At 40.8% G+C, this 14,099-nt stretch overlaps 1 protein-coding gene across 1 annotated transcript; it reads right to left on the reverse strand.

Moving 5' to 3' along the window:
- Positions 1-249: 249 nt before the first annotated feature.
- Positions 250-13,703, reverse strand: LOC308151114 (adhesion G-protein coupled receptor F1-like; the record flags this gene model as incomplete). Its single annotated transcript, XM_080523934.1, has 8 exons — positions 250-382; positions 6,068-6,140; positions 6,867-6,918; positions 7,068-7,109; positions 7,342-8,724; positions 11,881-11,942; positions 12,130-12,201; positions 13,604-13,703. The coding sequence occupies 8 exons, from the start codon at positions 13,701-13,703 to the stop codon at positions 250-252; spliced, it is 1,917 nt and encodes a 638-aa protein (XP_080380060.1).
- Between the last annotated feature and the right edge of the window lie 396 nt (positions 13,704-14,099).

The following is a 14,099-nucleotide window of genomic DNA, read 5'->3' on the forward strand; positions in this document are numbered from 1 at the left end:
ATTAGAGGAAACAGGTGTCAGATTTCAGTAATGATAAAGGCAATAAAAGAGATAAAATCTTAAAATGATGCGCACAAATATAAATAAAAACGTTCTGACTAGACAGTGGATGGTGGTTTTGGTGGCAGACTTGATAGTAACTAAGTGTACAGGTTAAGACACCCACATGGCCTGTATAAGCCTATGCCCAAATTAATGAAGATCAACCATGCAATCACATCCCACAGTCAATAATGAAGGCCACAGCCCTCACAGTGCTAGGGTGTCTTTGATGAGCCTTCTCATGGTGGTGCTGACAGAGGTGCCCAGGGAGTCCGTGATCTGGAAGGTGAACTTGTAAATTCTCATGTGCATAATGAAGATGATTATGCTAGAAATATATCTAGAGTCCAATGAGGATCATTATCACTGGGGATCATATTGTATTTGGATAACAGAAGAATATTGCATGACAGGACGGCAATAAGCTCTAGTCTCAGGTGTCATGGTGATACAGCATTATTCTCCACCATGGTAGGGGAGCCCAGTTTGGTCCCCATCACGCCCCCCTCTGGCGATAACATAGGAAAGACTGCCACCTGGCGGGCACAACATGCCACAACAACAAGAATTGATTGATTGAACAAAATTGGGTTTTGGATAATTTAATCATAATAATTTTGACATTTAGCAGACACTTTTAATCCAAAGCGACTTACAATTACAAATTACAGGGACATTCCCGCTGGAGTAACTGAGGGCTAAGTGCCTTACTCAAGGGCACACTAGTAGTGGTGTGGTTTCAGGCGGGATTTGGGACGTCTGAGTTTTGAGTCAGACAACCAGAGGACCAGAGAAGCGACTCAACAGACTTATTTCACTGGTTGCACAGTCAATGGAAACATACAGATAAGTCAAAGTCAAAGTCAGCTTTATTGTCAATACAATATATGTACAGACATACAGAGGGCTGAAATTGTGTTTCGAGTTATCGTCTCATTAGGACAGCCAATGTAATGCGTTGTTTTTTTGATTTTGCATTCCTTGTTTTGTGGTAAACTAATCTCTTTCTGATCGTCCCGTTCACAAAAACCGAAGGTGATAAGTCACGTAATATGGCGAAATAAATGTGTGGTGGCCTGGGAAAACCCTTCACATGGTGGCATTTTGACATTTTCATTTTTTAATATTTCCATAAATTAGAAGTTCTCAGCTATTCATAACTGGTTGAATGACTGAGATAGCCCTTTATTTTAAAAAGTTATGAGCATTTTAATGTAGCATGTCAAAAAAAGTGAAAGGGGAGAAATCCTCCCCTTTCTCCTCCGGGTCGGGGGACGGGGGAGGAGCCTATGCAGATCGGCCGGTCTCGTTTGTCTGCTTGTGTCTGCTCGCCTCGTCGGTATGCGAGGGACAGATCCATTTGTGTGTCTTCTAGTTAAGATTGTATTACTTTATGCTTATTGTGAGCATCAGTAAACTGGCAATAACACAGGTGGAAGTATCGTCTCTCCTTTCGCTCATGTGTGCGTGCATTGTTTAACTGAGAATGAGACACGTTCAACGTGATGTTGTTTCGCTAGCAAACTACCCGCCACAAAAACATCAAAATAAGTACTTTCTCTTTTGTTTTCTTAAAATGTTTATTCACCATAATGTAGTATGGAGTTCAAAGTACTAGAATACCACATAATATCAAAATCGCCAAAATCGCGATTTTCATCTATATTTGCTCTTTGCCACGAACGAACGCCAGCGACATCCGACGGGTTTTCCCAGGCCACCACACAAATGTTCGTTCACACAATACAACATATTGTAGCGAACGGGAACTTGTAGTGTAACTCGCCCCATGCGGGAGTCGAACCCCGATCTCCTGCATAACCGTCGGCCGCGCTAACCACTACACCAAGAGAGTTAACTTGAGAGTTAACTCCCTTGGAGGAGCTGTTAACGGGCCTCTTACAGGATCGTTACACTATCCGCACCGTTCGGGAGAGCGTGCCCTCACGCTTCACTATGTCAAGTCCCTCACGTGGACACGGCTCTCCGATGGCCTTCCTTCCATCCCAACTTTCTGACACCAGTGTAGCGAACGAGAGTTAACTCCCTTGGTGGAGCTGTTAACGGGGCCTCATTCAGGATCGTTACACTATCCTCACCGTTCGGGAGAGCGTGCCCTCACGCTTCACTATGTCAAGTCCCTCACGTGGACACGGCTCTCCGATGGCCTTCCTTCCATCCCAACTTTCTGACACCAGTGTAGCGAACGGGAACTGGTAGTGTAACTCGCCCCATGCGGGAGTCGAACCCCGATCTCCCGCATGACCGCCGGCCGCGCTAACCACAATACCAAGAGAGTTAACTCCCTTGGAGGAGCTGTTAACGGGGCCTCATACAGGATCGTTACACTATCCTCACCGTTCGGGAGAGCGTGCCCTCACGCTTCACTATGTCAAGTCCCTCACGTGGACACGGCTCTCCGATGGCCTTCCTTCCATCCCACTTCTGACACCAGTGTAGCGAACGGGAACTGGTAGTGTAACTCGCCCCATGCGGGAGTCGAACCCCGACCTCCCGCATGACCGCCGGCCGCGCTAACCACTACACCAAGAGAGTTAACTCGAGAGTTAACTCCCTTGGAGGAGCTGTTAACGGGCCTCTTACAGGATCGTTACAATATATTGAAAAATATGAAAAATACATGTGGGATGGAGGTACGGGGATGATATGTGGCAAGTCCACTCGCCAACTAAAGCACTTGATTATAAACATACTAGGCTCTGTTTCTAACAAGTAGGCTTCTAACAAAAGCACTGTTTGGGACAACTCGTTTCTAAAAAGTGAGTTACAATCACTTGATGTAGGGGGATGGTTGATGATGGCTTCTCGATCGTTTCCGATCAACGAACAAAGACATCGTGTTTCCCCTACTCCACCACGTCCCAACGTGTGTTTCTGTAATCATTTTCTCCTCCTTGTTGCATAAAAAAAAATCAAGACTTGCTCCTCTCAGGAGACCACTATTGATAAATAATAATCCACAGATAGGCACAGTCACAGTGCTGAAATGAAAATATCTAGCCACACACCACATATCATCGCCCTATATGTATGTCATCATATTTTTAAATATAAAACGGAGGTACGATATATGGCAGATATAGGCTATGTATGGTATATTATGGCAGTTTCTCACGGCTGTCCTGTTCTGTTGTTCAAAGAATATAATATAAAACGCATCACATGTTTGTCATTGTGTGAAAATGTTTCTGTAGCGAAGAACCATGGTTCAATCTGGAGCTGATGAACTCCTGACGGCAATAGCACGTTGTGGGTGCAATTGTGCAAGAATAACACTATTTACAGCGCTGTCATTTATTGCTATATTTATTACTGTTATATATAAATGTGAACATTACAGATACCTGGTCAACACAGCTTGGGATTCCAAGGAAATTACATGGAACTATGTGTGAAAGGGACAACATTGCAATATATATTACAGTTATTTAAAAAATATATATATATAATCAACTTTCATTCGTTAGTAATGAAAACTCCCTCAGTCTCGATCAATCTCCTAGATCAATCTCCTCTCCACTTACGTTACATCTACAATATGGCATGCATACGTTATTATATATATATATACTGTATATATATAGTTCTAAGATGACAAATAAGATAATAAGATGATTAAATGGCATAGTAATAAGGAGAGGAGGCATTGTAGAGGTTAGAGGTCGCTGGCATGAATCCTGGGTTGGGCACTGGACTGACCACTGGATGCCTGCTTATTTTAGGTCTCATGTCATCTCCTATCATCAAGCCCCTCACTTAACCCAGAAAGTAGCTCCAGCAATGGTACATGGCATTTGACCCTGTAATCCTCTTTGAATGTGTATTTATTGTTGTTATTATTATTATTACTACTATAATTGTAATTATAATAATAATTATAAATAATAATAATAACAATACAATGTTATTAAAATGTATTCCATAATAATGTCAGTAATAATAATCGTTTTCATAATAATTGAATGAATAAACAACAACATAATCATAATAATACACTTTATTTGTAGCACATTTCACACAGGGAGGTGCAGTACAATGCACTGTATAATAAAGAAAACAAATACATAGATTAGATATAGATTAAAACATGATTATTTATGCAATCATGCAGTGTCACATGGATTGTTTCTTGCTCAGTACAGTAACGTTGTCAAAACAATGGCAATACATATAAATATGAATTAAATACAGAGAAGATGGCACTTATATGAAGATATATATTCCATATACAGGTGAGGGTGGAGCATTATTCATCTTTAAAAAATCATAAGTGATAAAGGCAAACAAATCATGAAATCTCGATTAACATAATGTTGCAGAGTAAAACAACATTCTTTGTTGTACAGTATAATACTTAAGAATGCTGCACAGTAGCAGCTAACTGACCTTGATAGTTTTCTCATAATGTGAATGTCTGTCCATCTATTCTATTAAAATGTTGCCTTCTGGAATAACTTCATTATGCATTAAAACAAGTCCTTCAATACCGTACACAGTATGTAAAGTGCTATATGTTGTTCGACACCTCAACAAAACAGGTCATTTATTCACAGTTCTTAATGCTTATTCTCCAAATAACTCTCTACTCACCAAAAATGACTAGGATAATTTTTGCACCTGAACAGTGTCCAAGATTTACAGTCCATCTTCAATGGAGATTCTCCGGGCCTATTTTTTTCTTATATACTTTTTATTTTTTACTTGTTTTTCTTATATATGTTACGGTACATGTGGGAAAACGGTTTATGTCTGCATTTCCCGGGACATGCCAGCATAAACCGTCGACTTGGTACATGCTAGCATGTCCCGGGACATGTACCGTAACATATACACATATAAACATGCTTTAAGTTATATTCATTAGTGTGGCACATTAGGTGTATGTAGATCAGGGGTCCATTCCATGCATTACGCAAGCCCATCCTCATTCTACCTTGACAGGCCTTATGTAGACAAGGCAACATACAATAGTGACTTACTGGGTCAATATCCCTGTTGCTACAGTACCTATTGTAGTATATTTTCATCATGTCATATTATAGGGATGTTATAAAAAGTGATGGTCTTGAAGAATACAGTTGAGTTGTATAGTTTTCAGAGTCAAAGAACTACTGTTCAGCATATGGGATTCTACACGCTCAGTTGCATTGGCCAATTATGTGGGTGTACAGATGGACGCTGAAACAACTTTAGGTCGTAACTCCTTAAGCTCAGGGTCACTATTGGGGCCCTTACTAGCAACTGATGATAGAGGGTCCCTGGGTAAGATGAAACCACTTGGGAATTAACACAAACACGGTTGCTAGGGAGAGGGTGTAGATGAAACCACTTGGGGATTTTAGAGAGAGGATTACATTGTACGAAACCATCTGGCATGCATACATATGACAATGACATATGAGCTTTAAAGCATGCAGTCCAGACAAAGAGGTCAGTCTGGGCCTATCTTGTTTCTGTGGTACTGGACTCATAATTCTGCAAGAATGGGTAAATGATTTGATTCAATAAAAAAGTACTTTCTTTACCTTAAACTACTACATTAAACAATACTATCACTGGACATGGGACACTGGACTTGCTCTTTACAAGTTGCTCTTATAATGACAGTATGCAGATACACTGGTCCCTATTCCACTTGTGTAATGCCAAAAAAAACAGAACTCTTGTTACAAAGTAATAACAACATTACTGATCTTGTATAATGTTATAACTGTTAATACAGTGTCATTGCTAAACTAATAACAGCTTTATTACAAAAGTGCAGCGTAAGAGCAGCTGAATGTCGGGTGTTACCAGAATCTGTGCTGCATTGAATTAGGCGTTGAGAGACTCTGAAACACCACTGTTACTGCTGGAATTTGCAATGGTTGAGATATTATAGCCATCTGGAAAACCAAAAAGAAATCAGTCAGATACAGTTAAATACCTACACAGGAAGAAACTCATCGTAACTCATCTCAATGTCAACAAATAAAATGTTTCTTATCTACACATTTACACTTACTCCTCCTCCCCAGTCTTCTGAAGAAGTCCAATGCACTGGTTGACGATGTTCCACCTGTTCCCGCACCGGTGCTCTGGAATGGAGATACAATGTGGATTGTATAAAACAATATAAACTTTAGGTAGCAAACCTGATCTGAAACTATCAAAACCCAACTGAACAATGTAGAAACGTTGTTTCTGTCAAATGAGGAAGAAGGAGATAATAATAAAGAGCTTCCCACTGCTGTCAGGACTATAGAGTCACTACGTATCTTCCACCGTAGATTGAAAACCCATCTCTTAAAGCTACATCTTAACTGTCCCTCCTAAAGACCTCCTCATCCCCACTACTCCCTTGTACAGTTTCTCTAAGTCCTAGCATTTATTTATTTTTCTTATGATGACTGGTGGATATATGATTCACTTACTTAGACAAATGTATTTCTTGTAAGACGCTTTGGATAAAAGCGTCTGCTAAAGGCCAAAAAATGTAAAAGTAAATAATAAAGTGGACTAAGCTAGTACTTTCCTCTAATCTCTTTTATTTTCCTACAGTATCTGTGTCTTGTTGTTGTAAAAAGTATTTGAGTCTTGAAAAAAGTGCTATAGAAATTGTATGTATTTGTATTATTATGCTACACCAGTTACACTTAATTGTTTTATCCTTAGGTGTGCAGAGATTTATAATACAGTTTACAGTATGATATCTCTCCCTGTATAAACAAGCATAACATGCTATTAACAGTAAAGAATAGTACATAAAATAGAGTAACAGTGTGTAATGTTCTTACCCTTGTACGGTTAGAGCCTCCGCTTACTGAAGAGAATGTTCCTACTATAGCTGCCCGGATCTGAAAGCAGATGATATGTCTGAAACAGCACATATTTACAGTAACACATATTACAGTACATTGGTAATAATGTAAAGACTTTACACAAGCACACACACACACACACACACACACACACACACACACACACACACACACACACACACACACACACACACACACACATACCTTGGAATCTAGAAGTGTCCCAAATACCAAAATAAAGAAACCCTTGGAAACATGGAATGAAGAATATAATATTAATCTTCTGTGCATACCTCACTGTACAGTATTTCTCAGGGTTAACCCTAACCCATTGTTATGCAATGTAATCATTTGACACTTTGGGACATATTACTGATCCCAAATGCCCTTATTTTGGAGCATTACATTTGGAAATGTGAAACAAGGATTTATGTGTATGAAACTAGAACCATAAACCCACCAATACATGTGCAGTTACCTGTAATGAATTGAAGAATGCAAACGCAATATGGATGCCCACATTCTCTGGACTAGTCATGGTTCCTACTCCCAGCCCCCAGGTAAGTCCAAAGAACGGCGTCAGAATGGCCAGACACCTGGCCATGACCATCATAGAATTCTTCTCATCTGATTGGCTGGAATCTCCAGAACCTTTCCTCAGAATTGTATACAGAACCACAATCAGGATGATTAAGTTGACAAGCACTATGGTCAGGGCAGGGATCACAAATGCTAGGAGGGCCATGGTCTTATCAAAGTTTAGCCAACACGCCTCTCTTTCCCTAATGTAACCACCACTTGGAGCTGTTGCAGCCACGGTAACCACAGCGATAATAAGAGGTCCGCCGTAGCCCAGTGAGAAGCCAATAGCCAGCATAGTCGACTTTGACATGTGGGAAAAGACCATGACTGTCCGGTACAAAAGAAGGAGGCCTGTAAGAAGCATCCAAAAGAACAGGGCGAGATAGAAAAAGTGGATGAAAAATGTTGCAGCGCTACATGGACCTATTGGTGTTGTGAAGTCTTCGCCTGGGTTTTCAGCTGGATTCTTCACTATCGCTGCCCCAATGATGAACCAGATGTTGGCAATCAGGAGAGACACAGCGATGTTCACTATGGAGACGTGACGCATGTACGAAGTGTTGTTCCTTGTTACAGCCTTCCATACAACCCCCTCAATAATGAGACATATGACCAAGCTTCCCATTGATATACCCACTCCAATGTACGATATTATATCTAAAAGTACTCGTACTGCTTTGGGAATGTTGGACGACATCAGGATGGAGAAGGAGGTGAGATGATTACAGGTACAGGTAACAGTTCCAACTGTTCCATCCTCATCAGACTGCAGTTCACATCCTTCGTCATCCCATCCCCCCATACCTTCAAAGAGACTGAAGTTCCAGAACACACACTGAGGATTGGCCGTAAGGGACTGGTTAACCTTATCGAAGCTCAATGTCACATTATCAATTGTCCCATTCAACTTTATCAGCACAACAAATCCATTGATTGTGTTGTCGTTGACACTCTGATTGCTACCGTTCCTGGCAGGTAAGACATTGTTGAGGGAGGAGAATGTTACCGTGGTTATGAAGACGGTGCGAGAATCAATTTCAGGAATGTCTAACTGGACACTGGAGTTCAAGTCAGCACTGAATGAGTTTCCAACGGTGGTCCTGTTTAACAGAATGCGCCGAGTTGAGATAATAAACGAGTCTCCAACCAGTCCATTTGTAATAGTTTCGACGGAGCCCAGTAATAAAGAACTGGTGTTAGAGGTTTCATTGGCATTTAGAACAGTCCAGGAGTCTCTTGCTTCATCAGAAAGCAGGACGTCCACAGTTTCCAGAAAATTCTACAGATCAAAAGAGAAATCTTAATTTAGTCACTAGTGCCTTTGATTTTAGTGACAGGATTGCAAAAATAAGCACAAGCATACAGCTACTCTACCATCTGCAGTTTTGTCAAGGCTTGTTCTTTTTTTTCTCTTCTGATATCTTTAGTGTGGATCAGAGGAGGTAAAAATCAGAAGACGGGCTCATTATAATGCATGGAATGGAAACACGTGTTTGATATCATTCCTCATTCCATTCCTTGCATTACGATGAGCCCATCCTCTGACTTCTACTTCCACAAGCCTCCACTGATCATTACAGTACTGTTTTGTTTGATTTCTCCGTACCTGTATTATAGGCTGACTGACATTTGTTGAAACAGTATTGCCAACAATGTTCAGAATATTAACGATAGTAAGGATAGTTGCAGTCGATCCTGTGATCCTCTCCTCTAGCTCTTCTGTGGTAGAACTGAGTTCTTCCAGAAATGCTGGAACCGCCCCCTCATCCAAATCCTGACAGGGAAAATGAATTAAATGTACAATCATTGATCGACAAGACACTTTATAGGAGTTTACTTATTTTCAAATGCTATAAATCAGGTGTGAGCACTGTCATTGGGACAATAACTGCCATCATATTGCTTATAGCTCTCTATAATTGCTAAGAAATCTTTTTTAAAATTTTGAAATGAACCATAAAACACTATTCTAAATCCTATAAACAAGAAACCTGGGAAATACTGTACCTGGGATGTGGTCAGTAGGTTATTTATTGCAGCCAAGACACATGTGTCTTCCTCGAGTCTCCATTCTCCATTACTTTCACAAATCGCAGTCTTTCTTCCGACCTCGCCTTCATTACATTCTGCCACTGCTCTGTCATTCAAGCGACCATCACCATATTCATTGTCCCGGCAAACAAAATCTTGAAAAATGCAAAAGGATAAGTTATTATCAAATACTGCGCTCCAAATCATTTTGGATTTGTGATAAATTCATTCATTCAGTATAAATTCAAAATCGGAACTTTTTTTGACAAATTCATATTCAGCACCTACCCTCTCTGAAAATGGTTAGTGTTGTAGTGATTGCATAAGTCGGTAGGCCTTTCACCTCACATTTAAACATGAGTACTTTTGCTTCATCACAGTTTCCCACAATGTAGTTAAATGTTTCACAGTTTCCATCAGTCACTGTAAGGAATTCATAAAAACATATACCCAGATTGTAATGAAATGTAGACAACTGAGAGTATTGATTTTAAAGATGTATTAATAATCCCAAAGAGATATTGAGTATCAGCTGAATCTTACATGTGTCTAGTACTTCCATAGTATTTCCATCCTTCCATTGGACCGCATAGGGAGACTGCACACAACACTCAAGTCCCTGAGTGCTTCCCTCCACACACTGGGCATTGACTTTTCTTTTTGTTCGAATAGAGGGAGCAGGTAAAATCTCAATTTTTCCAGTCTGATAGAAATCAATTTCTACACCCCGCAGAGTACATTCATAAAGTCCTTTAATAAAACAATGAAACAGAAAAAATAAATCATTAGACATTTTGAACTTTTGGGTTTGCCCCCAGTTCAGATTATGTTTTAATTGCTGAAATCCTAAATCTAACCAAGCTAATACTATAATCAGGGGTGCACATAACTGGTGCGCCAGTGCGCATGCGTCGCCAAAATGCATGCTGCGCGGCAGATCAGCCGCATGAGGGCGCTTTTGCGCACCAAAAAAATAAATAAAAATAAAAAAATTGATCACAAAAAAAACATCCTCTACCATGGTTGAAATTGAGGACAGTGATAATTTACAGCAGTCAAGAGAGCAGTGATGATGACGATTAAGCTTGTAGTATAAATACATGCTTAGGCTGTAACTTTTTGTTGAAAAGTTGATTTCAGTGTTTACAGAACAGAGCAGTGCTTAAAGAGATCAGTTGATTTCATTGTGTTTAAAGGAGTCTGACAGACTTTCATGCTTAAAGAGCAGTCATTTGATTTTGCATTTGTTTCTTTTGTTTTGCACACAATCATTTGTTCGTTCATCTTTATTTATGAATAAATGTCGTTTTGCTAATATAAGTTATCCATGTATCCCTTTTTCATCCATCCTGTGGGACGGGTCGTGACTCGCGAGCTCGGGGAGCACCAAGCAGCATCCCTAGGTGCTCCTCTGAGCACTGGCCCCAAAAAGTTATGTGCACCCCTGACTATAATATCACAATAACACTATTCGGTTGTTAAGTCTGACATCAAACGTGACGTTTTAGCAATTTCCGGGTCCAAACCAGAAATTCCCTGCACCAGAGTACCAGTGTACTAAAGCGGTAGAATGACAGTTCAATCGTTTTTTAGACTCGGATCTATTCATACAACAAGGGACACAGCACTTTCTTGTTTTTCCCATATTTGTCAGCGTCTTTGAGCCTCGGAAAAGCGCTATATAAATATAATGAATTATTATTATTACTGAGGCATTTAGAAGAGAGCGCCTCAGCCAACTTTGGACCCGGAAACACGTCACAACTTAACAACCGAATTTACACAATAAATAAAATCCACACAGTACAACACCAACCAAGCTACTGTTTCACTTACCTGCATCACCTGTAGTGACCTGTCTGACATCAAGTTTGTCTTTATAGACTGTGAACCTTCCAGTGGTAGATGTTATAACTTTCCCCTTTACTTTCCACTCAACTTTCTGTTCTTCTCCAATTTCCACAGTGGTAGGAGGGGGCCCACACGTCACAGTCATTGTGCCACCAGAGTACATGGGATTTGGTGTGTAAGGTATCATCTGTAAACCTTGAAATAGGAAATGTGATTGGTCCTTACATTTTATGAAATCGACTTTTACAAGATTTCTATTTTAACTTAAATCCTGTAAGAAGAATATAAACATGTACAGTATCTATGGTCTTACTGTTAAAAATGGTTCTGAATGAATCTGAAAAAATAGGAAAAGTCTCCTGAAGTGCTGTCTGAATTACTGCATTGCCCTGGGAGATTTCAGCAGGAATTGCAGTAGTTGTGTTGATAATGAAATCTACAAAAACACTCCCTGGCCTGTTTGAAACCAAAAGACAAAAGAAAGAAATAGATACATCATAAATGAGTGGGCATGACTTGTTTTCATAGTGATGGTGGATGCTGTTACACTCACCTGAATCCTGTTATTGTAGCTGAACCAAACCCCGTCATTGAGCGAGCATACTGTTGCTGGATCTGTCAGAGACAATGGTGATTATGCAGACAGTAAAAACATAACAATGTTTCTAATATCTATGACATATTCTCGATTTATTGAAATATCAACAATATCAATTCCAATAACATGATTGTGCCAACAGTATATTGAGGCATGCACTTACCGTAGGTTCTATACCATTTACGAAATCTCTGTATGTGGTACTTGTGTCATCATTTAAGTCCGCTGTGAAGGTTTTGTCCACTCTGAATAAAAGGTTCAACACAATGTCTGGACCTAAAAGTAAAAACACATAAGGAGAAAATAATAAAACAACTAAAACCAAAACAACTGGAGGAGGAAGAACTTCTTGATGTATATATCTTTTGAATGGGGACGCACCAGATGGTATGATGGTAGTTGATGCAGTGGTTGTAGGTGGGGCTGTAGTTGTAGTTTTAGTTGGGGCTGTTGTTGTAGTTGGGGCTGTAGTTGTAGTTTTAGTTGGGGCTGTTGTTTTCGTTGGGGCTTTTGTTGTAGTTGGGGCTGTTGTTGTAGTTGGGGCTGTTGTTGTAGTTGGGGCTGTTGTTGTAGTTGGGGCTGTTGTTGTAGTTGGGGCTGTTGTTGTAGTTGGGGCTGTTGTTGTAGTTGGGGCTGTTGTTGTAGTTGGGGCTGTTGTTGTAGTTGGGGCTGTTGTTGTAGTTGGGGCTGTTGTTGTAGTTGGGGCTGTTGTTGTAGTTGGGGCTGTAGTTGTAGTTGGGGCTGTTGTTGTAGTTGGGGCTGTTGTTGTAGTTGGGGCTGTTGTTGTAGTTGGGGCTGTTGTTGTAGTTGGGGCTGTTGTTGTAGTTGGGGCTGTTGTTGTAGTTGGGGCTGTTGTTGTAGTTGGGGCTGTAGTTGTAGTTGGGGCTGTTGTTGTAGTTGGGGCTGTTGTTGTAGTTGGGGCTGTTGTTGTAGTTGGGGCTGTTGTTGTAGTTGGGGCTGTAGTTGTAGTTGGGGCTGTTGTTGTAGTTGGGGCTGTTGTTGTAGTTGGGGCTGTTGTTGTAGTTGGGGCTGTAGTTGTAGTTGGGGCTGTAGTTGTAGTTGGGGCTGTTGTTGTAGTTGGGGCTGTTGTTGTAGTTGGGGCTGTTGTTGTAGTTGGGGCTGTTGTTGTAGTTGGGGCTGTTGTTGTAGTTGGGGCTGTTGTTGTAGTTGGGGCTGTTGTTGTAGTTGGGGCTGTAGTTGTAGTTGGGGCTGTTGTTGTAGTTGGGGCTGTTGTTGTAGTTGGGGCTGTTGTTGTAGTTGGGGCTGTAGTTGTAGTTGGGGCTGTTGTTGTAGTTGGGGCAGTTGTTGTAGTTGGGGCTGTTGTTGTAGTTGGGGCTGTTGTTGTAGTTGGGGCTGTTGTTGTAGTTGGGGCTGTTGTTGTAGTTGGGGCTGTAGTTGTAGTTGGGGCTGTTGTTGTAGTTGGGGCTGTTGTTGTAGTTGAGGCTGTTGTTGTAGTTGGGGCTGTTGTTGTAGTTGGGGCTGTTGTTGTAGTTGGGGCTGTTGTTGTAGTTGGGGCTGTTGTTGTAGTTGGGGCTGTTGTTGTAGTTGGGGCTGTTGTTGTAGTTGGGGCTGTTGTTGTAGTTGGGGCAGTAGTTGTAGTTGGGGCTGTTGTTGTAGTTGGGGCTGTTGTTGTAGTTGGGGCTGTTGTTGTAGTTGGGGCTGTTGTTGTAGTTGGGGCTGTTGTTGTAGTTGGGGCAGTAGTTGTAGTTGGGGCTGTAGTTGTAGTTGGGGCTGTTGTTGTAGTTGGGGCTGTAGTTGTAGTTGAAGGTGTTGGACATACAGAACGATCTATTGTAGAAAGGAAAGTATATTTCATTAAAAGATAGAGGATTTATCTAGAGGATACGGAATCATGACGGTGTATCACCATGATAGGTGTCAGCAATCTCCTGCGAACCTCATACACATGTTAATCAAAATGTTCAGACTTGTATTCTGAAAAAATCAATGACACACTCGCTAGACAAGTGTGTCATTGATACATTATGATTGATTGAAAAGTCAGAACATTTGGTCCTTTGCCTACTTGTTCCCCCTTTCACCAGCAGCTGTCACAAATGTTCTCAGTGGACTGTTTGGGGTCTCCCCCGCCTTTCCTCCCTACATTAATGTTTGTCACCCTACTGGCTAGAAGATTAATCTTGACTAGTTGGTAATCAACTGGATCTCCCTCT

This window comes from Nansenia antarctica (genome assembly GCF_963989245.1).
Source record: "Nansenia antarctica genome assembly, chromosome: 1".
NCBI lineage: Eukaryota > Metazoa > Chordata > Actinopteri > Argentiniformes > Microstomatidae > Nansenia > Nansenia antarctica.